Genomic DNA, 26,604 nt, shown 5'->3' with positions numbered 1-26,604 from the left:
TTCTCACTTCCTGTCTGACACATGCTGAACAATTAAGATCATGGTTCCTGCATTGCCTGCAGTGGCATCACTAGGGTTTGGGGTCACTTGGTGCAGTAAAATATGGTGTCACACCCCCCCCTCCCTAGCGATCTCGCTCCTGTCTAGCCTGCCACAGTGGCCTGCAGGACGCTGGGCAGGCTAGTTTCAGGCCGGCAGCGCACAGTCACGGTGCGCACCCCAAACTGGCTTTAGTAAATGAAGCGGTTGGTGCCAACGTGCCGATCCCTGCGCTGCCACGGATGGGAGTGACACCATGGCGGTCAGATATCACTTCCTTATTGATGTTATATTGTACGTGAATATGTGCCGTGAAATGTAATTGTACAACATTGTTAAAAATCTAAATAAAATGTATCCTTTAAAAAAAAAAAAAGATATCACTTCCTACTTTATGGTACCCCGCACCCCCCCCCCCCATAGTGACGCCACTGATTGCACATTGTATTGAACTGCATCAGCTTATTTTTGTAAGTAAGCTGACTATTGTCCGCCCCCCCCTCCCCCCCCGCCACCTTCTGCATCCCGCCTGGGCTCTCCCGTTCCACCGGAAGGCCCAAGCTACCAGCAGGCACATCCACCAGCTGGCCGGAGACCCGAACAAAGCTGGAATCGGCTTTGATTGGGTCTCCGATGTAGTAACCCGGGAGCGACATCACTACGTCACTTCCGGTTTACTCTGCAACTAATGGCGCCAGTTTTTAAAAATCCAAAGTAGTGTAAAAAAAATCTTGGCGTTTTATATCCTTTTAAGTGCAATGGAGGGATTTAGGATCTTTTAGACCCCAAAGAGGACCTGTCACCACCTTTTAGTGTCACATGAGATGTTTACATTCCTTGTGACAGCAATAAAAAAGATCAGAATTTATTTTTAAATGGAACAGCGTAAAAAAAGAAAAAAAAATATCTCTCTGTGTTCACGCGCGAAAGCAAACGCATCTGTCACGCCCGCGAATGTAAACGGTGTTCAAATCACACATGTGAGGTATCACCGCAATTGTTAGAGCGAGATCAATAATTCTAGCCCTAGACCTCCTCTGTAACTCTAAACTGGTAGCCGTTCAAATTTTTTAAAATGTCGCCTATGGAGATTTTTTAAGCACCGTAGTTTGACGCCATTCCACGAGCGTGCACAATTTTAAAATCTGACATGTTGGGTATCTATTTACTCGGCGTAAAATCATCTTTCACATTGTACAAAAAAATTGGGCAAACTTTACTGTTTAGTTTTTTTTTATTTACTGAAGTGTATTTGTCCCCAAAAAATGTAGTTTAAAAGACCGCTGTGCAAATACTGTGTGACATAAAATATTGCAACGACCACCAGTTTATTCTCTAGGGCAGGGGTCTCCAAACTTTTCAAACAAAGGGCCACTTTATTGTCCTTCAGACTTTAGAAAGGGCCGGATTGTGGCCAGTGGGCGCAGAAAATGTCCCGGGCCCAGCACCAGTAAGAATAAATGTGGCCTCAGGGTTGGTAGTCAGTAGGAGGAGGAGTGGGGCCCCTATCAGCAGGAGGAATAGTACCAGTGATGATACCCATCATTGGTATCAGAGGAAGAAATAGTGTCTCCTTGTTGGTGTCAGTGGAAGGAATAGTGCCTCATATCAGTTGGAGGAATAGTGCCCCAAGGGCCGCATATAGGCTAGCAAAGGGCCACATCTGGCCCTCGGGTCACAGTTTGGAGACCCCTGCTCCCCTGCTAGGGTCTCGTCTAAAATATATATATATAATGTTTGGGGGTTCTAAGTAATTTTCTAGCAAACAATACTGGTTTTAGTTTGTAAGCCACAAATGTCAGAAATAGGCCTGGATTTGAAGTGGTTAAAACAGAACAGCACGCACCTTATCAAACTTGTAGAGTCCCTCAAGAAACTTGCCCGGGTCCTGCAGAAGTCCTCTCCCCGGCTCCCAATAGTCATCAATCTTAGTTCCCGGCTTCTCCCCGGCCACTTTCTTCGGTTTGATTCCTTTCATTATACAGACGGCTTCAATGACAAGCTTTACACCCAACGGGGGGCGCTGCAGGGCTCTCACCTAATGATGGAAGATATACATGAGGCAAGAAAGATTTTTATTGGAAGGATTATCGTGCGTGTCCGAGATGCATTCAAGATACTTTTATCATGTGATTGACTTACATTCATACAGCTATGAGTAAGCACTGATTGTAGTGCGAAAAGTCAGCTGTATGCCCCTGTCTTTGCTGTGATGTGTGGTGTTTGAACACTTTTATCAATAAAAGGCAACCGAGAAGGTTTTTCCAGAGTGCGGCTGTCCAAACATTTCTTTCTACATATGGAGGAAAAACACTTAGGGCCCATCCATGCAAAAATGAGAAAGGCTTGTGCCATGGAAGTCAGCTAAAACATGGCTGTCAGGTCACCTGTGGCCAGGTGACAAGTGCACCCCGTTGGGGTCAGGGATGCACCACAGGGTAGTGAACCCTATGGCCGACTGCTGCTATTAGAGAGGAAGCGTGAACCCAAGATCGCCCAGGGCGCGGAGTCTAAAGACCCAGCTTTGTGTTCACCAGAGCCTCTAGTGATGAGGATGGCCTTCGCCGCAGCTGAATCCAGGTCGCGACCCCTGGGATCCCCTAGGTCACGCACCGCAGGGAGAGAGGGGAAGCAGCAAGCAGGACAAGCGGTAGTGATGGGTAAGCCGAGGTCAGGGCAACAGGCAGATAAGGGTAACCGAGGGACAGGCAAGAAGTCAGGATCACAGGCAAACAGGAGAAGTCAGGGACGAGCCAAAAACGGTACACAGGAAGATAATCATAGCACACTGCAGACAGGAACTAAAGCTAACAACACGGTTGAACAGCAAAGCAGACTAGCAGTGCAGTGGTTAATGTAGGCTTCCTGAGATGGCCTGGGGTGGAGCCATACAGGGAAGAAGGTGATAAAAGACAGTCAGAAGGAGGGTCAGGCCTCTAGTGAACACATGGAGATCAGGTAAGCTGCCAGACTTTATAGCATATCCATGACAATGGCTTTCTTTTTGACTGTTGTTTACATGCAATAAGAAAACAAACAGGTTTCGACCAACAGGCCTTAATCATGGCTTTAGGGCCCATCTATGACTTTCTGGTGCATTAACATAATTCTGCTTGAAAAGCACCCCAACACTTTAAGGCAACACAGCTCCAGCACACATAATTCAGTGCACAACAATGCATTGTGGTGTGCTGCATTGCCAACAATGGTGAATGTCCATACAGGGATAAGTCTGCTGTGTCTCGTGATCAACCTGGCCCTACTGATCTCTTACCAGTGCTGCCAACCTCACTCATGCCAGTTGATCCCACCAAGAAGATTCCGGCATGAAGAGCCACCTTCCCAGAGGAGCCAAGGCTGCTGTATCAAGCAGGGCTTTTGTTAGAAATCACATGGCCCCGTACAGCCTACCTACCCCCCATGGCAAACATTGTAGAAAGCAAAATACGTAGGAAAAATAATGAAAAAAATCCCCCAGTCCTAGAAAAAAAGCCTGTCCCTGAAGCCAGGGGAGAAAAAACACGCAATGGTGCAGTGACTGTGCAGCCTTAATAAATTTAAGTGAGCTTCCCCAAGTGAAATGTCTGGCACCCCGTGACTGCCACTCCAGGGGCACATAGACCGTGGGCTTCTCCCAGCCCAAACCCTGGCCAGACCAGTGCAGCACTATTCCTACCAGGAAGGAATTAGAACTTAGGGAGAGCCTTGCCTTCTACCGGTGAGAAGCCTGGTGCACCAGGCCAGAATCAACCCGGGAGGAAAAAGACCCTCCAACCACTCCCACCATTCCCACCACTCCCACCTAACTTAGGGTGACCAGACATCCCCAGTTTCAGGGGACAGTCCCCTAATTGAGGACACTGTCCCCGGACCAAGTCTGTCCCTGGTTTTGTCCCCAGATTGGATTTAATAGGGGGCAGGGGCAATTTCAAAGACAATCAGTGCAGAATTAATATAAAAAAATTAGAATTACACCCCCCCGCTCCGCCATACCTACTAGCATAAAGGGGTTGTATTTTTCCCATTATCTGTGCCCCTTTCTGATGATCATGTGCTGGTCGGAGCGGAGGGAATATTTCTTCAGTTTAGGGCGCATGCCCATTTAGCTCCGCTTGCATATTCTTCTGCCTTGGCTCAAGTCCTGGTCAGCCACCTGCCTATCTCCTTGCCTTCCCTGGCGGAGTGATCTTCCTCCGCTCCACATCCAGTAGTACCCGGGGCCCGAAGAGTGAGACTTGAGAGGCTGTGAGGCGGGCGGCGGCGACAGGCAGAGAGTCGCTGATTGTTGCCATTACTAGTAAAGAATAAATATGTCCCCGGATTTCATTTTAAAAATCTGGTCACCTTAGCTTAGGGAGAGCCTTGCCTTCTACCGGTGAGAAGCCTGGTGCACCAGGCCAGAATCAAGCCGGGAGGAAAAAGACCCTCCAACCACTCCCACCACTCCCACCATTCCCACCACTCCCACCATTCCCACCATTCCCACCACTCCCACCATTTCCACCACTCCCACCACTCCCACCATTTCCACCACTCCCACCATTTCCACCACTCCCACCATTCCCACCACTCCCACCATTCCCATCACTCCTACCACTCCCACCATTCCCACCACTCCCACCCCCACTCCCACCACTCCCACCATTCCCACCATTCCCACCATTCCCACCACTACCACCACTACCACCACTCCCACCATTCCCAACACTTCCACCACTCCCACCTAACTACACCTTCTAATTCCCTAATTTGCTCACCTCTGTGACGTCATTCTTATTAAGAGATTTCAGGCTGGCGAGCGCAGCGTCCAGAGCAGGAAGTGCCTCATCCAGGTCCTTCTGGGCGTCGTCTGCGATTTCCTGAGCTTTGCGGGCCTTCTCCGTGGCCTTGGCCTCCTCTGCCTGCACTGAGGCTCGAGTGGCCTCCGCCACCACCGTATCTTTCTGGAGGAGATAAGGCGAAACGTTTCAGACACGTGGTGGTGAAAAGTGGAGAGGGAAATTCCTTTAAGAATGAAGACACAAAAATTCTCTGGACCAAAGTAAAATATAATGTGGACATCAGATACCTCGATTTGTTGCATTGTTGTCACAGTCTCCTGTGCTGCATCCTCCAGTTGGGGGCGCATTATCTCCAAATCTTCCTGCATCTTAGCCACATCCTCCGCCGTGTGAAGCAGCTAAAAAAAATACAGCAAATGTAAAATATTATCAGAGTTACGAGTATAATCCGATCCAGGAGAATGCTTGTATTCCAAAGCACTTGCATATCAAAGCGAGTTTCCCCATTGAGGTCAATGGAAACAAAAATAATTTGTTCTGCATTGACTTCAATGGCATGCAATACCGCATGCGGCCAGAGGCAGGGGGCGCCAGAGACCCTCGGAAACGGGCAGAAATGCCTGAGGACAGTTCGGCTGACCTCGGCAAACCTTGGAAAGACTCCGTTCACGAGCCTTTCCGAGGTTTGCCGAGGTCATCCGAACTGTCTTAGGGCCTTTCCGTGCATTTTCGAGCAGCTGCGATCGGCGCCGTTTGACTCTGGCGCCCCCCCCCACCTCAGGCCAAAAAGCGGTACTGCACACCGCTTTGGCCTGAATCCTGCTCGTTTTGCGAGACAGCACTGGCAATCCGAGTTAGGATTTTTAGAAATACAGCGCTGGTATAGCGAAACGCTCGTTAACCGCGTTACTCGCAATCCGAGGTTCCACTTTATATTTTATTAAATTTGTGTATTTTATTTATATATGTGTATAGTTCTGACATATACCGCAGCGCTGTACAGAGAACAATGAGCCAGTCAGAACAGTTTCTGTACCAGAGGAGCTTACACTCTAATGTCCCTCCACAGTCACACACTATTATTATTATTATACATTTATATAGCTCTGACATATACCGCGGCGCTGTACAGAGAATATTGAGCCAATCACATCAGTCTCTGTACAGAGGAGCTTACACTCTAATGACCCCTCCACCCCACATCACAACAGTCTATGTACAGAGGAGCTTACACTCTAATGTCCCCTCCCCCACATCACATCAATCTCTGTACAGAGGAGCTTACACTCTAATGTCCCCTCCCCCACAGCCACACACTATTATTATTATACATTTATATAGCTCTGACATATACCGCAGTGCTGTACAGAGATCACTGAGCTAGTCACATCAGTCTCTGTACAGAGGAGCTTACACTCTAATGTCCCCTCCCCCACAGTCACAGCAGTCTCTGTACCAGAGGAGCTTACACTCTAATGTCCCCTCCCCCCCCCCCACAGTCACATCAGTCTCTGTACAGAGGAGCTTACACTCTAATGTCCCCTCCCCCCACAGTCACAGCAGTCTCTGTACAGAGGAGCTTACACTCTAATGTCCCCTCCCCCACAGTCACATCAGTCTCTGTACAGAGGAGCTTACACTCTAATGTCCCCTCCCCCACAGTCACAGCAGTCTCTGTACCAGAGGAGCTTACACTCTAATGTCCCCTCCCCCACAGTCACATCAGTCTCTGTACAGAGGAGCTTACACTCTAATGTCCCCTCCCCCCACAGTCACAGCAGTCTCTGTACAGAGGAGCTTACACTCTAATGTCTCCTCACCTTGTCCAGGCCGCTCTTCATCCGATCTTTGGCGGTTTTGATCTCCATCAGTTTTTTTCCGATCAGAGAGGAGTAGATCCCCAGCAGCTCCAGGTAACTCTTCGGGGTGATGTAATTGTGCCGGGAAAGTTCTGCTAAATATTGTTTGGACTTCACGGCGACTGACTGGTGCATCTCCACACACATCTGTATCTGTAATGGGGAGCGTTCTTAAAAACGAAATTCCAGGCAAATCGCTAAAATGTTCTGGGATTTACACAGCTCTGCTACATGGCACATCCCACTTACATAGAAATGAAGGGTCTATCATTTTTATCATAGGTGTATTTTATATGATAGAGACCGAATATTAACCAAAAATCCAGAAAAAAACACATGATATAAATGTGCTGGGACAAGGGCATCCAGCGCCCAGGGCAAAGATGCCAAACTGCAACCCCCCCTCCCCTCCCCTTACCTTAGGGTCAGGGCACCCCCATCCCTGCAATAAACCTTTGCGCCCAGGGCAGCCTCCCCTCCTGACCACGCCTTTTCCCAGCCCTGATCATGCCCATACAGCTCCCCCTTTACACTGGGATCATTGCGCCATGACCGCCATCCAAAACCAATGAAGAACGTACCATGCCCTGGATGACGGAATCTCTGGACTCCAGCTCCGGGATCTCCATCAGGAGCGATGACGCTACAGATTGTAGAGCTTCCGCCGGCCATTCGTCAAACCAATCAATGGTACAGCAGGTCACCAAGGAGGGGAACTGCCGGAGACGAGCCCGAAACACCTCACCTATAGGACTACAAAACCGAAATCGGATGAGAATTGGAGGTTCAATGGGTAGAAAACCTTAAACTGCAATGTAACCTTTGGGTGCGATTTCAGGAAACAATCTACAGTTGTAGCATAAAAAACAAAATATACGATCATCAAAATATGGTTTACGGTGTTTAGTCCTCTGTCTGCAAAGGTTTTCTTATCATCAGCTGGGGCTTTGCCTGAATTTTGTAACAATTTTGGGCAATTTTTTTAGGTTGTTTTTAAACTTGGTTACAATAATTTTTTCCCTTGAAATAGATTGCCATCTAAAGTTTCAAATGGTAGATTGATGGCGTTGAAACCTTAGGTAGATGATAACTTTGTGCTATTGGCGTGTTTGGCAAAACTGTACTGGTGGTGTCCTATTAGAGCGTCTATGTCAGGACCTGGATCACCTGCTGGTGGCACTGTGGTCCTCCTGGGTAAGGATTGTAGTTCCAGTGTCCAGATGTCTCCCAGCAGCCAGCAGATCCCAATATTTAACCCCCTGATGCTGGCTGCTGGGAAGGTATTTAGTCCATCCTCTACCTGTGCCTCTCATGTCAGTGTTTTGCCTGCTAGCCAGAGGCTTGCTTGCCAAATTATCCTGAGCCTTATTTCTGATCCTGCCTTGTACCCATATCCTGTACCCTGCTGCCTTGTACCCATATCCTGTACCCTGCTGCCTTGTACCCACATCCTGTACCCTGCTGCCTTTTACCTATATCCTGTACCGCTGCCTTGTACCCACATCCTGCACCCTGCTGCCTTGTACGTATATCCTTTACCCTGCTGCCTTGTACGTATATCCTTTACCCTGCTGCCTTGTACGTATATCCTTTACCCTGCTGCCTACCTATATCCTTTACCCTGCTGCCTTGTACCTATGTCCTTTACCCTGCTGCCTTGTACCTATATCCTGTACCCTGCTGCATTGTACCCACATCCTGTACCCTGCTGCCTCGTACCTCTATCCTTTACCCTGCTGCCTTGTACCTATATCCTTTACCCTGCTGCCTTGTACCTATATCCTTTACCCTGCTGCCTTGTACCTATATCCTGTATCCTGCTGCCTTGTACCTATATCCTGTACCCTGCTGCCTTGTACCTATATCCTATACCCTGCTGCCTTGTACCCACATCCTGCACCCTGCTGCCTTGTACCTATATCCTGTACCCTGCTGCCTTGTACCTATATCCTTTACCCTGCTGCCTTGTACCTATATCCTTTACCCTGCTGCCTCGTACCTATATCCTTTACCCTGCTGCCTTGTACCCACATCCTGTACCCTGCTGCCTCGTACCTCTATCCTTTACCCTGCTGCCTTGTACCTATATCCTGTACCCTGCTGCCTTGTACCTATATCCTGTACCCTGCTGCCTTGTACCTTTATCCTTTACCCTGCTGCCTTGTACCTATATCCTTTACCCTGCTGCCTCGTACCTATATCCTTTACCCTGCTGCCTTGTACCCACATCCTGTACCCTGCTGCCTCGTACCTCTATCCTTTACCCTGCTGCCTTGTACCTATATCCTGTACCCTGCTGCCTTGTACCTATATCCTGTACCCTGCTGCCTTGTACCTATATCCTGTACCCTGCTGCCTTGTACCCACATCCTGCACCCTGCTGCCTCGTACCTATATCCTGTACCCTGCTGCCTTGTACCTGCTCCCATTATTCCTGATTCCAATCCTGGTTCCCCCCTTTCTTGCATCTCTGGTATTGCCCTGTATTTTTTGTGTTCCCCATTTTGTATAAAATGTATATAATGAAGTGTTAGGCTTTCTGTTACTTAGGTTGTTTATTATGTCTTTTGTCCGTTGGTTATGGTTCACTTGTATATTCACTTTTGCTGTGTTTTCTGTTTGCTGGTTGGATGTGTTTTCTTTCACTGTTAACTTGCTTAAAACATATATAGTGTGGTCTCAGTTTTCTAATGTAGCTTCATAGATTTGCCCCCCACCCCCTGCTGTACATTCCTGACAGTCTGGGAGATGTGTGGGCAGCTCCTGTGAACCCCGGAATTTGAAGGTAATATTTGATTTGGAAAATTGAAGCACCACATTTGAAGTCTTAGAGTCCAAAATAAGGTTTTATTCCAAACGTATGATAGGTGCTACAACCGACACGTTTTCAGGGATTGTCGTTTATACCAGTTGCTGAACGTTACCGAGTTCTCCCATTGAACAGTAGACTTTTTTAAACAGCTTTGAGCCCCTACCATCAGATTTAATACATTTAAAGCCCTGGTGATGGGAAATGTGTGGTCCTTGAAACGCGTTGGCTGTAGCACCTATTAAAGCGCTTGGAAAAAAAACTTCTTTTGAACCCTGAAAACTTTAGTGTGCCACTTTGATCTTTAGACTCAAATATATCCTGTCTTAAAGTGTCACTAATGAAAGCTTCTAACTATTGCCAAAGCAATGCATCAAGAGACCTGATGTTGGAATCGTTTTAGAAAGCCCCTTAGGACAGTGTATTGCCTAGTACACATGATCGGTATTCCTGATGGGAAAAGGTCTGTCGGAAATCCCAAGGGGAAAACCGAGAACCTGCTCTCGACTTTTCCCCTGTCAGGAAAACTTAGATGAGAGCTTTTCCTCGGGAATCCCAACCGTGTATGTATGCTTCATCTGAGTTTTTCCCCAACTGGAAAACGGCCAAAAATGACCGTTTTCCGCCGGGAAAAAGTCTGCCGGGAATCCCGGCGGGAAAAAAGAGAGCAGGTCCTCTTTTTTTGTCCGGCTTTTTTTAGGGGAGTTTTCCCGTCAGAAAACCCGGTCGTGTGTACGGGGCATTTGAGGATAAATTGGAGGTTTTACCCAATTGGCCAAAATCTAAAATGTAATGGTTTGAACATATATAAGATGTATTATAGAAAATTGGATTAAAGGTCATTAAAGTCACACAGAAAGGAGACTCGTCATTCATTATGGATGGTACCTCATGCACAGCACGGTATGGATGTTCCCCTGGACTCGGCGGGTATAGGCCGCCATCAGGTTGGCCTTTGTTGGCTGTTGCCCCATGTCTTGTACAACCGGCTTCATGACAGTGACAATCTGATCCTGCTCCTCTGCTCCGTACAGGTTGGGAACATCTCCGGAGTTCAGGATATTGTTGATGTCCTCAAGGAATGCTTCATTCTTAATCTATAAGATGGAAATGTATAGCAACTATGAAAGAAAATGGTTCAAGGATCCATGGCTATTACTGAACAGACTTTGAACATAGATTTATGAGATTCTGGTAGTTTTGGCATCTTCTGTGGATGTCCTATGGGAGGGCAGGGGGGGGTGTTCCAGCTGGAGCCTTGACCAGAACTTCCAGCATGGAGAAGGCCTGGTTGTGTCCCGGAACATCAGATCTCCCAGAACCAGTGGTGTATCTAGGGTATGGCAGCCATGGCAAGTGCCATGGGCGCCATATGAAGGGGGCGCTGATGAGTGGCTGAGTAGCAAGGCACTTACCAGGGTCTGAGGGTCTCTTCTTCTCTCCTCCCGAGCATAGGCAGGATCTCATTTTCAGCACCTTTGCTAATGGACAATGGCAGCGCTATCCCTGCTGCGTTCAGCCACAGCCCTCCCCTGTTCTCCCAGGCTCTCCCATTCCATCTGGTCGGATTGGCAGCGCACAAAGAAGAAGGAGGAACATCAGGCCTTAAGTGATGAAGATTTCATCACTTCCAGTATTGGTTCTGCATTTACCTGGCCTTGGAGGGCAGAGGAGGGATCAGGGGTCTAATAAACCCCACATTTCTCCATAAAGAGGATATGTCACTACCCAAGGTATCACAAGGGATGATAAAGATCACTAGTTTTGTTAGCTGTTTTTTTTTGTTAAGGTTATCTGAAACATGGGTTTCAAATGTTTCGACAGGGGCGCAGTTTCAGTGCTTGCCATAGGCGCTATTTTCACTAGATACGCCTCTGCCCAGAACACCTCTACATCCAGGTCAGTCTGCTGTAACTCTGAATCTCTTCTAACACTGGTGATCCAGAAGGCAAACCAAAAGCCCAACAAAGCATTTATTTATCATCTCAAAAACAGTGAATAGTAAACATTTTCTAAAGCTTGACCAATTTGTGCTGACCTTGACCACCTGCTCTTGGCACTGTGGTTCCTTGAACGAGGGTTGTAATTCCAGTGTCCACCAGCGGGTGTCTCCCAGCAGCCAGCAGACCCCAGTAATCTGTTTCCACCTGATGCTGGCTGTTGGGAAGGTATTTAGGTCCTTCCCTACTAAATGCCTCTCGATCTAGTGTTTGCTTGCCACCAGATACTGCTAACCATTAAGCTGTTTCTTCCCTGTATGCTGTACCCCGTCTAATGCTGCCTTGTATCTGTTCTCCCTTGTTCCTGATCTCAGATTTTGTTCCCCCTTACCATCTTCTTCCTGAATCACCAGTTTTCCCCTGCTGGACACCCCAGGCAGGGAATAGTAAATATTTTCTAAAGCTTGACCAACTTGGGACATATAAAAAGTAGACATTTATTTGATAAGCTGGTATGTAAGTAAGTGAAGTTTACGGAGGGCTTTTTCACAGGCCCTTTAGGTAAAAATCAAGCAACAACATTTTTGGATGGGTTTAAAGTCTGTGCTGACTAAAAAAATTAAAACTTGTTGAAATGATCATCTCGGAATTCTGTTGTGTCCCACATGGGTTAGGCTCTAGTAAACTCTTATATTGTCCAGCAGTAGTTCTTCGTGATTAGCCACTTGAGATGCTGGACAGCTCCCGATCTGATTCCTTAGAACAATCTTGCCTCGTCTCTTGTTTCTGGTGAACCTTGAACTCTTTGCTCCTCTCATGAACTTCCTAATTAAGCCATGTCTCTGCACTTCCTGTTTGCCAGATTATTGTGCTCTATCAAGCAGATATCTTGCACCTTTGCATACCTGCAGCTGTCCTTATCTCCACTAGCACTCGTTACCAACCTTTGGCTTGTTCCTCAACTACGCTTCCGGTTAATTCCAACCTGCAACCACTTGCTACTAACCTTTGGCTTGTTTACTGACTTTGCTTTTGTTTGATCCCAACTGGCAATATCTGCTACTAGACCCCTCATTGCTCACCTCCTGTGGGGTTATCCCGAGGACTGTGACCTGGTACTTACATGCAACAAAACCCATCTCCACCATCAGAAGCTCTGGTAAAAAACAGAGCCTGTGTAATCTACCAGGGTGACCTTCTTGTGTACTTATCTAGCTGGTCAATGAGAGTCTCTCTATTGCTATAGCTACTGGTCTCCAAGCCTGACCCCTGACCATGACATATATGCTGTAAGCACATTCTAACAATCAGCATTGAGCCTGCAACATCTGGTCGCCATTGCAGCTCATGTTGTAGTACACACCTGTCCTAATCATGTGTGCTTAAGGAGACTGGTGGACATTCAGCTTGTGCTTAATCAACAGGTTAGACTTTATGCTGATGTCCTGAATTCAAGTCTGTTTGACTTCTGTCTATTTAGGCCTCGTACACACGACCGGACATGTCCGCTGAAACTGGTCCGCGGACCAGTTTCAGAGGACAGATCCGATTGTGTGTACAGGCTAGCGGACAGATATCCAGCGGACAAAAGTTTCTTAGCATGCTAAGAAACTTGTCCGCTGGAGAGCTGTCCGTCGGACATGTCCGCTGGTTAGTACATCTAACCAGCGGACCGAAATCCCGCGCATGTGTCGGTGTCGTCTACGTCACCGCGTTCTCTGTCCGCGGGGATTTCGGTTTGATGGTGTGTACAGCCATCAGACCGAAATCTCTGAGCGGACTTGTCAGATGAATACGGTCCGCGGACCGTTTTCATCGGACATGTCCCCTTGTGTGTACGGGGCCTTATGCTCTAAATCGGTGGTCTCCAAACTGCAGCCCGGGGCCCTTTGTATGCCTTTATCTGGCCCTTCAGGCACTATTTCTCTCACTGATACAAGACACTATTCAACAACTGACATCAACAATGGGGCACCATCTTTCCAACTGACACCAACAATGGGGCACTATTTCTCCCAATGATGGTACACTATTCTTCCCCTAATACCAAATGTGGCGATGTTTACTCCCACCGATGGCAGGAAAATTTCCACTCCCACTGCCCAACCAGAGGGTCCACCAAACATTTCCTTCTTGACCCCATCAGTGTTGATCATTAGGATGATAAATATCTTGGATCAGTTCTTCTGCTGACGACTTCATTCATTTTGCCATCCAATCAACTTTAATATTTGGTGCTTACATTTGGCCAGCAACAGCTTGTTTTGGCACGAAATTCCAAATTTTGACTACTCATAGAACAAAGAACACAAAATCAGATTCAGATTGCTGGGTGAATCGTTTGGGCTTTACCTGGGTGTCAGTGAAGAGGAAAGTGATGGGCATATTCTGCAGTCCAGCTTTAAGCAAGATTCCCTTGATATCCTCTCTCCACTCCACCATCCCGTAGTTTTTAGACAGCTCGATCTGGAAGCACTCATACTCTGCCCTGGAAATGTAACAGATAACAGATGGTTCATGGCTGATACAACAAGAAACAATCTCTTTCATGGACTGCAGTGATTAAAGATGTATTCAAGGTATGTCAAGTTGTACATAGTTATGGTAGTCCAGTTTGGACCAAAGTATGTATATACCACACCTGTGGGAATCCCAAGGAAGTTGGAAATCATTGCAGTAAGTACCTGTTAGGACCGGGATCACCTACTCTTGGCACTTTGGTTCCTTGGGCGTAGGGTTGTAATTCCAGTGTCCACCAGCCAGCAGACCCCAGTAATCTGTTTCCACCTGATGCTGGCTGCTGGAAAGGTATTTAGGTCCTTCCCTACTAAATGCCTCTCTTTCCAGTGTTTGTTTGCCGCCTTGCTAGCCGTTAAGCTGTTCCTGACCTGTATGCTGCACCCCGTCTTATGCTGCCTTGTATCTGTTTTCCCTTATTCCTGATCCCAGTTTTTGTTTCTCCTTACCATGTGCTTCCTGCACCTCTAGTTTTCCCCTGCTTTTTGGTATTCTCCATTTTGTATATATTGTATATAATTAGTTGTTAGACTTCTGTTTGTTAGGTATTAGGTATTCTGTCACCAAGTTTTTGTTTCACTGTAGATCAGGGGTCTCAAACTGGCGTCCCTCCAGCTGTTGTGAAACTACAAGTCCCATGAGGCATTGCAAGCAGGCACGTCGCTACAGGACAGGCAAAACAAATAATTGCTTGGGGCCCCGAGCTGGCCTGGGGCCCCCAACTTCCCCTTCCCAAGCTGAAGCGTGGCCGAGCTCCTCTTCCTTCCACCTGGAGTCCTGTCAGTCTGACCGGGTATCGCGCCTGGTACAGGAGACTCAGTTTCCTGTTCCCGGCCGAACTGACAGGAAGTGCACACTGAGTGCTCACTTCCTTTCAGTCTGGCCGGGAAGACAGAACACTGAATCTCCTGTACCAAGCACGGTACCCGGCAGTATCTGATAGGGGACTGGGGAAGAGGCAGGGGGAAGAGGAGCTCGGCCACGCTACAGCGGCAGCCTACAGGGAAGAACGGGAGGTAAGAATAGGAAAACAAATTAGTGTAGCGTTAACGTAGGCTTTGCATGCGGGGGGGGTGGTGCTTGGGGGCACCCATTTTGCTTGGGGTCCCCAAATTCCTTCAAACGCCCCTGATTGCAAGGAAACAGCTGGAGGGCCACCAGTTTGAGACCCCTGCTGTAGATATATCTCACTTAAAGCATATATAGTCTATCTCAGTTCCCTGAGTGTAGCCACGCAGATCTAGCCATCTCTGCTGCCGTCAGTACCGCTACTACAGCGATCTCCACTATCTTCCAGGTACTCTTTGTTCTTACATGTGACTCGCCAGTCTTGTGAGACTCTGTCTCCCGCTTCCTCCCACGCCCAGGAGCAAAGCGTTCCCCAGCGGTTGGCGCAGGACACGACTGATGCGACAAATGTGTTGGATGGCATCAAGGAAGAGGACCAGCCTCATCTTGGAGGTGTTTATTTGATTGTAATCCTCCATGTATTCTTGCATCACTTTAATAAGCTGAGAAAGACACAAATGACAACACTTAAGTTTGGTTTCCACCATGTGGTTACAAAACAACCTACTTAGGGTAACACTTGTGAGGTCAAGGAACCCCCATACACATTTTTATACCTTCTTTACAATGTATATCTGGAATCAAGCTCAAGCACCTGCACAAGGTTCTGCACAGTCAAGCTCACCTCACAGTGGCGCCAAATGGTCCAGTTACCACCCCTCAGCTCGCCATTATACTACATCTTCTCATCAATTTGGACACATTGATGACCATGCTGTCGTTGTTCTTTTGACGCCATCATCACCAACCACCACTCATGCCAGTCCATTATCCCTACACTCCCTGTCTCTCTATCCATTGGTATTTGGATGAGAGTAGTTTTTTTTTCCTGTCGGAATTTCTGCCAACAAAAATTTGAGAGCTCAAATTTTCCAACGGAAAAAATTCCAATCGGAAATTCCGATCATCTGTAGCAATTCCGACGTGCAAAATTCTATTTGACGCATGCTTGGAAGCATTGAACTTCATTTTCACGGCTCGCCATAGTGTTGTACGTCACCGGCGTTCTTGATGGTCGAAAGTTCAGAGAACTTTTGTGTGGCCGTGTGTATGCAAGCCAAGCTTGCATACAAGGTTTCCACTGTTTCCACTGTGGGCTGCAGTCGGCGTCACTTCCAGGCGCGGGAGGTGCGCGCGTTCGAGACTTTCAAGTCTCTTCTTCAGGCTGAGCTATGGCCATTTTGCAACCTCCCGCGCCCGGAAGTGACGCCGACTGCAGCCCACAGTGGAAACCTGACCTCAGCCTGTGAGTTCCGAGGGCGCCTCGGTTCCTGCTGCCGCTGCTGCACAGGGAAGGACATCTCCACGCCGCCTGCACTAGGACATCGTGCTGTCCCCGGGGACTCCGCGGATGACACTCTTACTCTTGCTTGTACCTACGTCTGTAATGTGAGTAGGTTTTTCACATGCTTTTAACAATTTGCCTCGATTAAACTTACTTGCTACACTTAGAAGGCGGTGCATTTTGTCTTTCTTTGTCCTTCTACAGATCATACTTCATCTGTCAGCTGGCTGCCATCTAAAGCAAGGCTATAGTCATATAGTGCTGTGGACAATTTGTTGGACTATAGTATTTCCTCAAAAGCACTTTCCTCTGGGACTTTACCCATTCCTCTCCAGTTCCCTTCCCCTACCCAATCCCATCCTATATATCCCAGGTAGTGACTTTGTAGACATTGATGGGGAGTGCGCTCAATTATCATGTTTTGGAACACTGACTCACTGCTGGGAAACTGAGTGTTCCACCTATGACGGACGAGGAGGCGGCGGGGCTTTGTTACACTGGACGGCCGCCGACTGACTGCGTGAAACAGCGGGAGATCAGGTATGCACATCGGAACAGTGAGGCATACAATGGGCACAGTGAGGCATACAATGGGCACAGTGAGGCATACAATGGGCACAGTGAGGCTGCAAATGGGCATTGTTGTCCCTCTTTTCCACTTACAGTAGCTGCTGCATTTTCCACCCTAGGCTTATACTCAAGTTAATACGTTTTCCCAGTTTTTTGTGGTAAAATTAGGTGCCTCGGCTTATATTCGGGTCGGCTTCTACTCAAGTATATACGGTATGTCCCTTGTGCTGGTTCTATTGCTTGATTTTTAGGTTAAACTTGGGCTTTAAGTCATCATTTCTGTTATGGGCAGATGGGTTCTCAGTAAGCCTAGGTTCACATTGGAGCGATTTGTCATGCGATTTGAGAGATCAAATCGCATGACAAGTCGCAGCCTATTGGCGGTAATGGCACTGTTCCAATCGGTGCGACACCGATTTTGCGGCGCCGCACCGATTTGCAAAAGTAGTTCCTGCACTACTTTTGCCGATTTCAGGTGCGATTTCTATAGACATCTGTGTATGAAGCCACAAAACTGTCTATCAAGTAGCACCTGAAATCGCGCTGACCTTGCTACTTTGAAATCGCGCTACTTCAAGTAAAGTAGCACGATTTCAAAGTAGCATCAATGTGAACCAGGGCTAAATGAAACAGCAATGTGGGTGCTTAATTATCCTAGCTGATAAGCTCTGCAAGGGCACGGTGGAGAGATGAGTAAGATAAAAATAAAGAGACACTGCTATAAATACCTTCCTATTTACTAAAGAAAGCCACATAACATAATACTAAACTCCCCATCATGCAGCATTATCTTGTACTCGGCGACCCGTCCCCAACAGCCTAAGAAAGGAATAAAGCCTGAAGGGATGTTTTATTTCCAATTGATGTCCACATTCTTGGTGCAGGACTCTCCCTTTGGCTCTCATGTTTCAGAAATTCATTAGAAAAAGAAAAAAGGTAAGAATTACTCAAAGTTCACTGACTATACATGTCATCCATTGGAAAGATTATTTTTATGTCAACAAATCTGATGTTTCCCTTCAAAGAACTTTTAACCACATCACAGTCATGGCCTGAAATGTCCTCCTTACCTTGTCCCGATCCTCGATCAGCTGGTAGGCTTTGGAATCTGATCCAGAAGTCATGAAATCTCCAAATAGCACCGGCTGTTGTGGCACCACTTCCTGGAAAGTGGCCCCAAACTCCTCCATCCGGCCCTTCATCAGTTCATCAAACCAACTTCGGTCTTCTTGGTTCACCAGGCGGTCCTGGAAGACCCGGCAGGATTCGTGGTACCACAACTTCAGGAGGCTGAACTGGTCCTACAAGACACAAAAGGAACCGCAAAGTGAAGATAACAGTTATAAAATAAAGTTATTACTGCTAGTGATGACAAACAACCCATTCATCCGACTATGTAAAAGAATCTACATTATGTATAAAAAATATCCTAGTTCACTTCTATATGCAACCACACCAGTGGTTATGGGGCCCCTTACACAGGAATTATGGGGCCCCTTACACAGCTTCAGGCATGGGGGGTGCCACGAATTGGGGGGTTGCCCTGGGGACCTCTGGGTTTTTTCCTTACAAAAAAAAGAAATGAAAAAAAAAATTATATATATATATATATATATATATATATATATATATATATATATATAAATAGGGGGTAGCCATCCAGGGCCCTGGGGACCTCCGGGCCCTTTAATAAAAAGAAAAAAATATATATATATAATTTTTTTTTTTATAAGAAAAAAAAAAAAATATATATATATAAAAAAATTAAAACATTATATATGGAAAGCATAAATTGACAGTGCTATAGAAGTATCTGTAATAAATTAGTGGGAGGAATAATGCCCTATTGTTGCCATTAGGGCAATAAATAGTGCCCCATCATTAGTGTCATTGGGAGGAATAGTACCCTGTTGTTGGTATCAGTGACAGGAATTGCCCATTGTTGGTGTAGAACACAGGTGTCAAACACAAGGCCTGCGGGCTGAATCCGGCCCTCCAGGTCATTTCGTGTGGCCCTCACAACCCCCTCGTCTCTCGAGGACAGGACTTCTCCACCAGATCCTGCACTTCTCTGTCCAGCCCTCCTGGCAGCAGCACAAGGCAAGGGGGTTCACTGATGTAAGGGATAGTGGGGGTTGATGCTCGACTTCTGATGGTGGGGGGCTCTTGACATCCAATGTAAGGGGGTGGGGTGCTGATACAACCGGCCCTTTGAGGGCAACCATAATGCGGATGTGGCCCACAAGCAAACTGAGTTTGACACCTCTGGTGTAGAAGGAATAGTGCCTTGCATCAGTGGGAGAAATATTTTCGCGAGGGCTTTATAAAGACAAGCAAAGGGCCACATACGGCCCCTGGGCTGCAGTTTGAAGACCACTGGGTTACTGGATTAAAAATTGTGGAAATATCCAATGCAACCTTGTATAAATAGACCTCTATATATGCAGTACATGACGGAAGATGGAACACAGTTCTCTTCACCAGGCTCTCACCTCCATTTTGGCTGCAGCCGCCATCAGCATACCCTGGAACACCTTGGACAGATCTCTCAGATTGAAGGTGTAGTGGGATTTTGCTGGGGTGGGGAGTAGCTGTGACGTGATCGTATTGTAGACTTTTATTGTTGCATCAACTAACTGCTCGGTAAGGTGTTTGATGGTCGGTGCGCCAACTGAAAGGAAATGAAGACAATGGAGGACCAATGGATAGAAACATACAGCCAATCAAAAATAGCACATCTCTAATCCTACCAACCACTCCTGACACCGTCCACCCTGAGGGACCAAGATTCTCCCTCTACATTGAGTGTGACCTTCCGCCAAAAGAAAGATCTGAGTATAGATTAAGATTGTAACGGAATGGCCCGTGATACCCAGAGACTTTTAAAGGATGTGGGGTACTCCTGTGCCAGCTTCACCAATGACTCTTGTGTCTAGGGTCATCCTATGTCCAATAGGGGCATAGGATGACTGAGAAATGATATCCCGGATTACACATGAGATGGGACAGTAATAATAATTCATGTATTGCAGGATATCTTGAAATATTACAAGTGGTTTATTCTGACCCCAACAGGTCAATAGGACAGTATTCATTCATGTCGGGACACAGACTGTTGAGGTGCTAATTAAGTCTACCTGGCTGTAATGATAAAAGCTTGCTGTGATTGCATTCTATTGTCTATTGTGCTAATTAAGTCTGCCTCTCAAGAACCTTTTCATTGTGTGATGCTAATTAGCACTGTTTTGTGTTAAAATACTCTTGATGATAATATGTGATGGTACTTGGCACCCTCTAAAGGTCAGACGTCTGACTTATGTTTACTAAAGGAATATGGATTATGTAGCAGGTGGGAATAGCTGATCGCGGAGTCAGAAAGTCTGTCTAAGATGTGGATTGAGGGGGACTCGTTAAGCACCCATGGTGTGATGTTGTGGGTGGAGTGTGTCATTGTCCCTTTTCTTACTGCAGCATGCTTTGTAACTGTATATAAGAAAGCTAAGTTTACCATTAAAATATTCATTCGTTTGGAACCAGAGAACAGAGCTGTGTGTGTCTCGTTCTTCTGGGGGAAAATCCATATGGATCGTGTCTGCTGGATTGTGGAGTGTCGGATAAGCTGTCTTGGGTTGGTGGAATGGAATATCGTAAACGGCGTTAAACCCTGACCGTTACAAAGATATTCTCCATATGCTTGATGACAGGTTGGGTACTGTTTTTATGATTTACTTCAACCTACCCAAATCTACCCAATATAATTCCAGTATCTTTACCTATGAAGAAACTACACTATCTAGGGCTGTTCCACCTCTCTCTAGTTTCTCCATTTTTACTAAGAGCGACAACAATACAGCCAATCAAAAATGTTGTCACTCTGGGCTGAGAACTTCCAACATACCTTGAAGGTCCATAGGAGATGTGTCAAGGCCTGAGATTGGGTATATTTAGTAAATTCAAAGAAAGCAAAGTGCAGTAACCCATGGCAGTTATTAAAGGGGTTGTAAACGTTTCTTTAAATAAATCCACATCTTCTGGGGTCCCTCGACAGCTGTCTCGGCTCCTCCCCGCTTCAGCAAATCCCCGTTCTGGGAAGCTCTCTCCAAGGGAGTTAGCTTGTGGGCGCACTCCCGTGATACTGTATCACTCGACCAAGCCCCCCCCCCCTGGCGGCTGCATCATTGATTTGATTTTGACAACAGCGGGAGCCAAAGTCTGCGCTGCTATCAATCATCCAATGAATGAGCAGAGAGGAGCCGAAAAGCCCGGTCGAGAAGCCTGCGCATTCACGACGTAGGACTTTCGAGGGCTCAGGTAAGTAAATGGGGGGCGCTAATCGTGAACCTTTACAACCCCTTTAAGCATTTAGTATACAGTCTGCATCAGAAAAAGGATTACATTCCAAATGGTCACTTTGAGTTACAAGTTCTATCTTATTCAGTAAAGCTGGTCATAGATTGTCAGGATCCCGGTCCGAACCTGCGACCTCTCCTGTGTCTGGCAATGTCTCTTCTCGTTGAGCCGCCTGAGATGATGGACGGCTCCCTGCCTGATTCCTTAGACAATCTTGCCTTGTGTCTTTTTCCTCTTGAACTCTATGCTCCTCCCATGAACTTCCTTTTAAAGCCACGCCTTTGCACTTCCTGTTTGCCAGGTTATTGTGCTCTTCTCCAAATATCTTTCTCTTGTCTCTCCTTTTTCTGTCCGTATCTTCACGGCCATGTTTTACTGTCCTTTGGCTTGTTCCTGGACTACACTTCTGCTTGATCTCAACCTGCAACTAATTTTTTAGAGACCTTTGGCCTGTTTACTGACTATGCTTCTGTGTGATCTCAATCTGCTATATCTGCTGCTGGACCCCAGCTTTCCTTGCCTCCTGGTGGGGCGATTTTGAGGATCATGACCTGGTATTAACACGCAGCAAAAAACCATCTCCACCAGCAGGAGCTCTTATGAATACTGGTTAGTGCTTAGACCCCGTGCCTTGGGTGAGCCTGTGTCATCCACCAGGGTGACCTGCCCGTGTACTCTTCCTGTTAGCTTCTCTACTGCTATAGAGTCGGACCACTTGGCCTTCAGGAGAAAGATTAAAACCCATCTCTTCTGAGGTCAAGAGGTTTTCCTTACCCATGGAATGGAAACAGCGCCCAGAGGCGATTCAGTTCGCATTTGTGTTGCGCTTTACAAGTTTTTCACTCACTCACTATAGCCACTGGTCAAATCTCACCTCCCGTTTGGCAAGCCTTGGTTGGGTGGTGTCTACTGGAGCCCCATAGTCACACTCACCTATCCAGCTGCCCAGGATACTGGAGAAGATTCGGCTCTTGCTGCTGTCGGCCATCTCGGAGAAGGACAAGTAGTTGAAGTGACGAGTGAGTCGGGGGGAAACAGGATTCCTGCCTCCACCCGGAGGCCCCATTGCACACAGGAAATTAATGTCTACCAACTTCTTGAAGACCCCTGGCAGGAGGAAAGGAGACAGAATTGGGCTCTCAGTATTTCATATGAAAAATGTTACAGTAGCCACATAGCAACAATGCAGAGGCATCCAATCAAACTGAATACAACTGCACCTGGAATGTAAAGCCTCGATCGGATTTTCCGCGGACAAAGCGTAGGAAACAATGGGGATTTTCAGCTCTTTAACGCCACCCTTTGGCCAACTTCTGATAATGTTGTGTTATGGTTAGCATTGCTACTGAGCATGCGTGTTTGTACTTTGAAGTTTTGACTGATGGACTTCTGTACACACGATCGGATAATCCGACAACACACATTTGTTGTCGGAAAATTTTGAAGAATGCTAACATTTCGGAAAATCCGATCGTGTGTACAGGCCTTAACAATGATATCAGCGAAAGATTTATACAGTATATACAAAGCAAAAATTAAATAAAAAATGTTTTTGGGGATTTTGGAAATATGTAAAAATATTTTCAGAAAATAACAAATTATGCTTTAACCACTCAAGGACCGCCTCCTGCACATATACGTTGGCAGAATGGCATGGCTGGGCACATCCACGTACAGGTACGTCTTCTTTAAGTGCCCAGCCATGGGTCGCGGGCGTGCGCCCGCTGCATGCTCCCGCGACCCGGTCCGAAGCTCCGTGAACGTGACCGCGGGACCCGATCGCCGATGGAGTCCTGCGATCGGTCCCCGGAGCTGAAGAACGGGGAGAGGGGAGTGTAAACACAGCTTCCCCCGTTCTTCACTGTGGCTCCGTCATCGATCGCGTGTTTCCTTATATAGGGAACCACAATCAATGACATCACACCTACAGCCACACCCCCCTACAGTTAGAAACACAGATGAGGTCACACATAACCCCTTCAGCGCCCCCCTGTGGTTAACTCCCAAACTGCAATTGTCATTTTCACAGTAAACAATGCAATTTAAATGCATTTTTTGCTGTGAAAATGACAATGGTCCCAAAAATGTGTCAAAATTGTCCGAAGTGTCCGCCATAATGTCGCAGTCACGAAAAAAAAACGCTGATCGGCGCTATTAGTAGTAAAAAAATTTTTTTTTATAAAAAATGCAATAAAACTATCCCCTATTTTGTAAATGCTATAAATTTTGCACAAACCAACCAGTAAACGCTTATTTTTTTTTTACCAAATATAGGTAGAAGAATACGTATCGGCCTAAACTGATACGTATATATTTTCAGGGGGATTTTTATTATAGCAAAAAGTAGAAAATATTGCATTTTTTTCAAAACTGTTGCTCTATTTTTGTTTATAGCGCAAAAAATAAAAACCGCAGAGATGATCAAAAGCCACCAAAAGAAAGGTCTATTTGTGGGGAATAAAGGATTCCAATTTTGTTTGGGAGCCACGTCGCACGACCGCGCAATTTTCAGTTAAAACGACACAGTGCCGAATCGCAAAAACTTTCCGGGTCCTTTAGCTGCCTAAAGGTCTGGGTCTTAAGTGGTTAAAGGCTGTTTAAAATAAACGTAAAAAAATAAACTTGTGTCAAAAAAAGAATACAAATAACTCTTCCTTATATCTTCTCCTTAGTCCTTAGATTTCTACTTTCTAATGCATGACTTCCATTTGTAGAATTTTGTAGAAGATACTGCGGCTATTAAAATCAATAAATGATAATTATGTAAAATGTATACTCTATACCTATCTGCTTGCGGTCGTACCACCCGCCGTGGTCCATCCACTGTCTCAGCAGCTCGATGGGTGGCTGGGCCCCGTAGGTGTCCAGGGCTGGCATGTTCATATCATCAATAAAGAAGATGAAATAGCGTCCGAGGGGAGGACCGAACACCCCTTTCCTCCTGAAATGACAGATACGTATGAGCTGCACGCCAAATACACCGTATGAATAAGAAGAGCACCAAGCCAATGTAGCAGCCCAAACTCAAAGTGTGTAAAACTGTAAATGCCAATGCTTTTTGGGGGTTGCAAAAGACTTCCCTTCATCAAGGGCTGCAAAATATTAAAATATATATATTTCGACCCAGATTCACAAAGCACTTACGCCGACGTATAGCACGTTGTGCAAATGTGCGCCGGCGTATGTGTGCGGCAGACCCACAAACTAATATGCGCCTAAAAACAGGCTACACCCGCCAACGTAGCTTGCACACGCCGGCGTAGGGTGGGCGCCCATTTAGGCTGTGCACATGGTATCGCTCGGCCCATCATTTGCATGGGGTCACGTCTCATTTGCATGGGTTCACGCACACTTCCACCTACGCCGACGTGCGCCCTCGAAACCCACGCCACGCTGGCGCAGCGTCGGGAGCACTGGCTTGCTGAATGCAATGCTTGCTTGCTGCGTTGGCGTAGCGTATAGTGTTTGCTCTACGGCGGCGTAATGTGCGCCTTGCTCTCTGTGAATCTGGGCCAATGTGTTCAGACCATTAGCATTGAGTGTCTTACATGAAAAACAGATTCTAAGCTAATCAACAGGATATCTGTCTTTGTAGATAACAAAATGTAGTTCTGAAAGGCAAAAAAGAACCAAATAAACTGCTTGAATATGAACGTCACAGGGTGACAAAGAGTTTTATCCAATATGAAAACCCTGGAATCGGCTTATAAAGTTCTCCTTTGGTGGTACTGGGCCCCGGCTCGCATCGCTTAGCTGTTCCCATCTACTCACATTGTTCTAAGGTTGAGGTCAACAGGTGCAATGCACTGCATACCTGGTGGTCATGCCCAAAACCCATTGCCTTTTGGTCCAGGATTTTTGGACTCCTTCAAACCTTGATTCATCTAACTGTCCCCAGGGATGCTAAGTATGCTCTGCTTTATTACCCAATCCCAGACCTCTCTGTATGCCAACAAAGACAGGCCATGTACCTTTTCCTATTGGCCACACAAACGATAGCCAAGGGATGGAATAAGCCTTCATCTTCTTTACAGGAAGACAAGGGCTGTATGACTCAAATGCTACTCAGCAAGAAACTTTCCAGTATCCTTAACGACTCCCAACCTACATTCTTGTAGACTTGGGAACCGTGCCCTAATTATGCCCTTCCTTCTTTGAACCCGTCAAGCCTAGCATGTCTTTATCCTTATATCTGGATTGGGTGGCGAGTTTGTGGGGACCTCCCGCCCTATGCCCTCCAACTACCCTTTTACCTCTTTTCTACCCTCCCATCCTCCTTCCCACCCTAACTGATTCTGACTATTTAAGCTTCTCAAGGGTTATGCTGTCTCTGCTTATAACCTTAGGTGTGGATCTGACCTGCTTGCCTCTTGATGGCTTCCACTAATTTGGGGATATTTATTATAGCAAACAGTAAAAAATATTGAATTTTTTTCAAAATTGACGCTCTATTTTTGTTTATAGCGCAAAAAATAAAAACCGCCGAGGTGATCAAATACCACCAAAAGAAATCTCTATTTGTGGGAAAAAAAGGACGCCAATTCTGTTTGGGAGCCACATCGCACGACCGCGTCAGTTAAAGCGACGCAGTGCCGAATCGCAAAAACTGACCAGGTCCTTTAGCTGCCTAAAGGTCCGGGTCTTAAGTGGTTAAAAAAAAAATTCCAAGGGCCTTGGGGGGGAGGGGGGGGGGGTTGGGGCAGTAGAGACCCTTGATTTGCAGGGATTTACTCTCACTTCCTCAGGTGAAAGATCCACTGTTATGATAGGACAGTCAAAACTAAAAGAAACGCAAAGCCCCCCCTCCACACAACAACTCATTGGTTAGGGTCTGCCGCCCTAGCCTCCAACATGTGTGTGGGCTGCCCCCCCCCCCCCCCGATGGTGGCCCTGCCAGTATTATTATACCAGCAGTAGTGCGGCTGCTTTATGGGGGCACTAGGCCGATTTGCCTCCCGGCCCAGTCTGCCCCAAAACTGGCGCTACACTAAAAAAGTGTAGCGCAAGCCACTGGGACTTTTTCGTGCTGCCTCCCTGCAAAGTGCTGCCCTAGGCCTGGGCTTTGTCGGCCTAAGCCAAGATACAGTGATGGAGGGAGTACAGGTCACCTGCAGCATTAGGAGTCCTGTGGGACAGTAAGTTATGCAGTGCAGCCAGTGGATTTGTACAGTGCAGCCAGAAATTAAGTTTTCAGTTCTGAGGAGTATCCCATTCTCCCTACCCATATCCAAATTCATTGTTCCCAATAACAGCCCTAAAAAGAACCCCCTAGACTGTTTTCTGAGCCAGTGGAAGAATGGAGGAAATGTTGTGTGCCTGGCTATGTGTTCTCTAAAAGGGGAATTAGGACTAAATTCACCAGCTCTTTAAGGCAGGGGTGCCCAAC

General features: G+C 46.8%; 1 protein-coding gene across 1 annotated transcript in view; it reads right to left on the bottom strand.

The window, feature by feature from the left end:
* The window catches only part of DNAH1 (dynein axonemal heavy chain 1), a 99,426-nt gene that overhangs the window by 23,057 nt on the left and 49,765 nt on the right, over positions 1 to 26,604 (bottom strand). The window contains 12 exon segments of the mRNA XM_040358700.1: positions 1,886 to 2,077; positions 4,797 to 4,982; positions 5,108 to 5,218; positions 6,641 to 6,832; positions 7,261 to 7,432; positions 10,377 to 10,585; positions 13,781 to 13,916; positions 15,260 to 15,456; positions 17,939 to 18,169; positions 19,361 to 19,539; positions 22,152 to 22,325; positions 24,002 to 24,159. Coding sequence (XP_040214634.1) covers positions 1,886 to 2,077; positions 4,797 to 4,982; positions 5,108 to 5,218; positions 6,641 to 6,832; positions 7,261 to 7,432; positions 10,377 to 10,585; positions 13,781 to 13,916; positions 15,260 to 15,456; positions 17,939 to 18,169; positions 19,361 to 19,539; positions 22,152 to 22,325; positions 24,002 to 24,159 — 2,137 coding nt within the window.

This window comes from Rana temporaria, chromosome 7 (genome assembly GCF_905171775.1).
Source record: "Rana temporaria chromosome 7, aRanTem1.1, whole genome shotgun sequence".
Lineage (NCBI taxonomy): Eukaryota > Metazoa > Chordata > Amphibia > Anura > Ranidae > Rana > Rana temporaria.
This window is presented reverse-complemented; position numbering and strand designations above follow the sequence as displayed.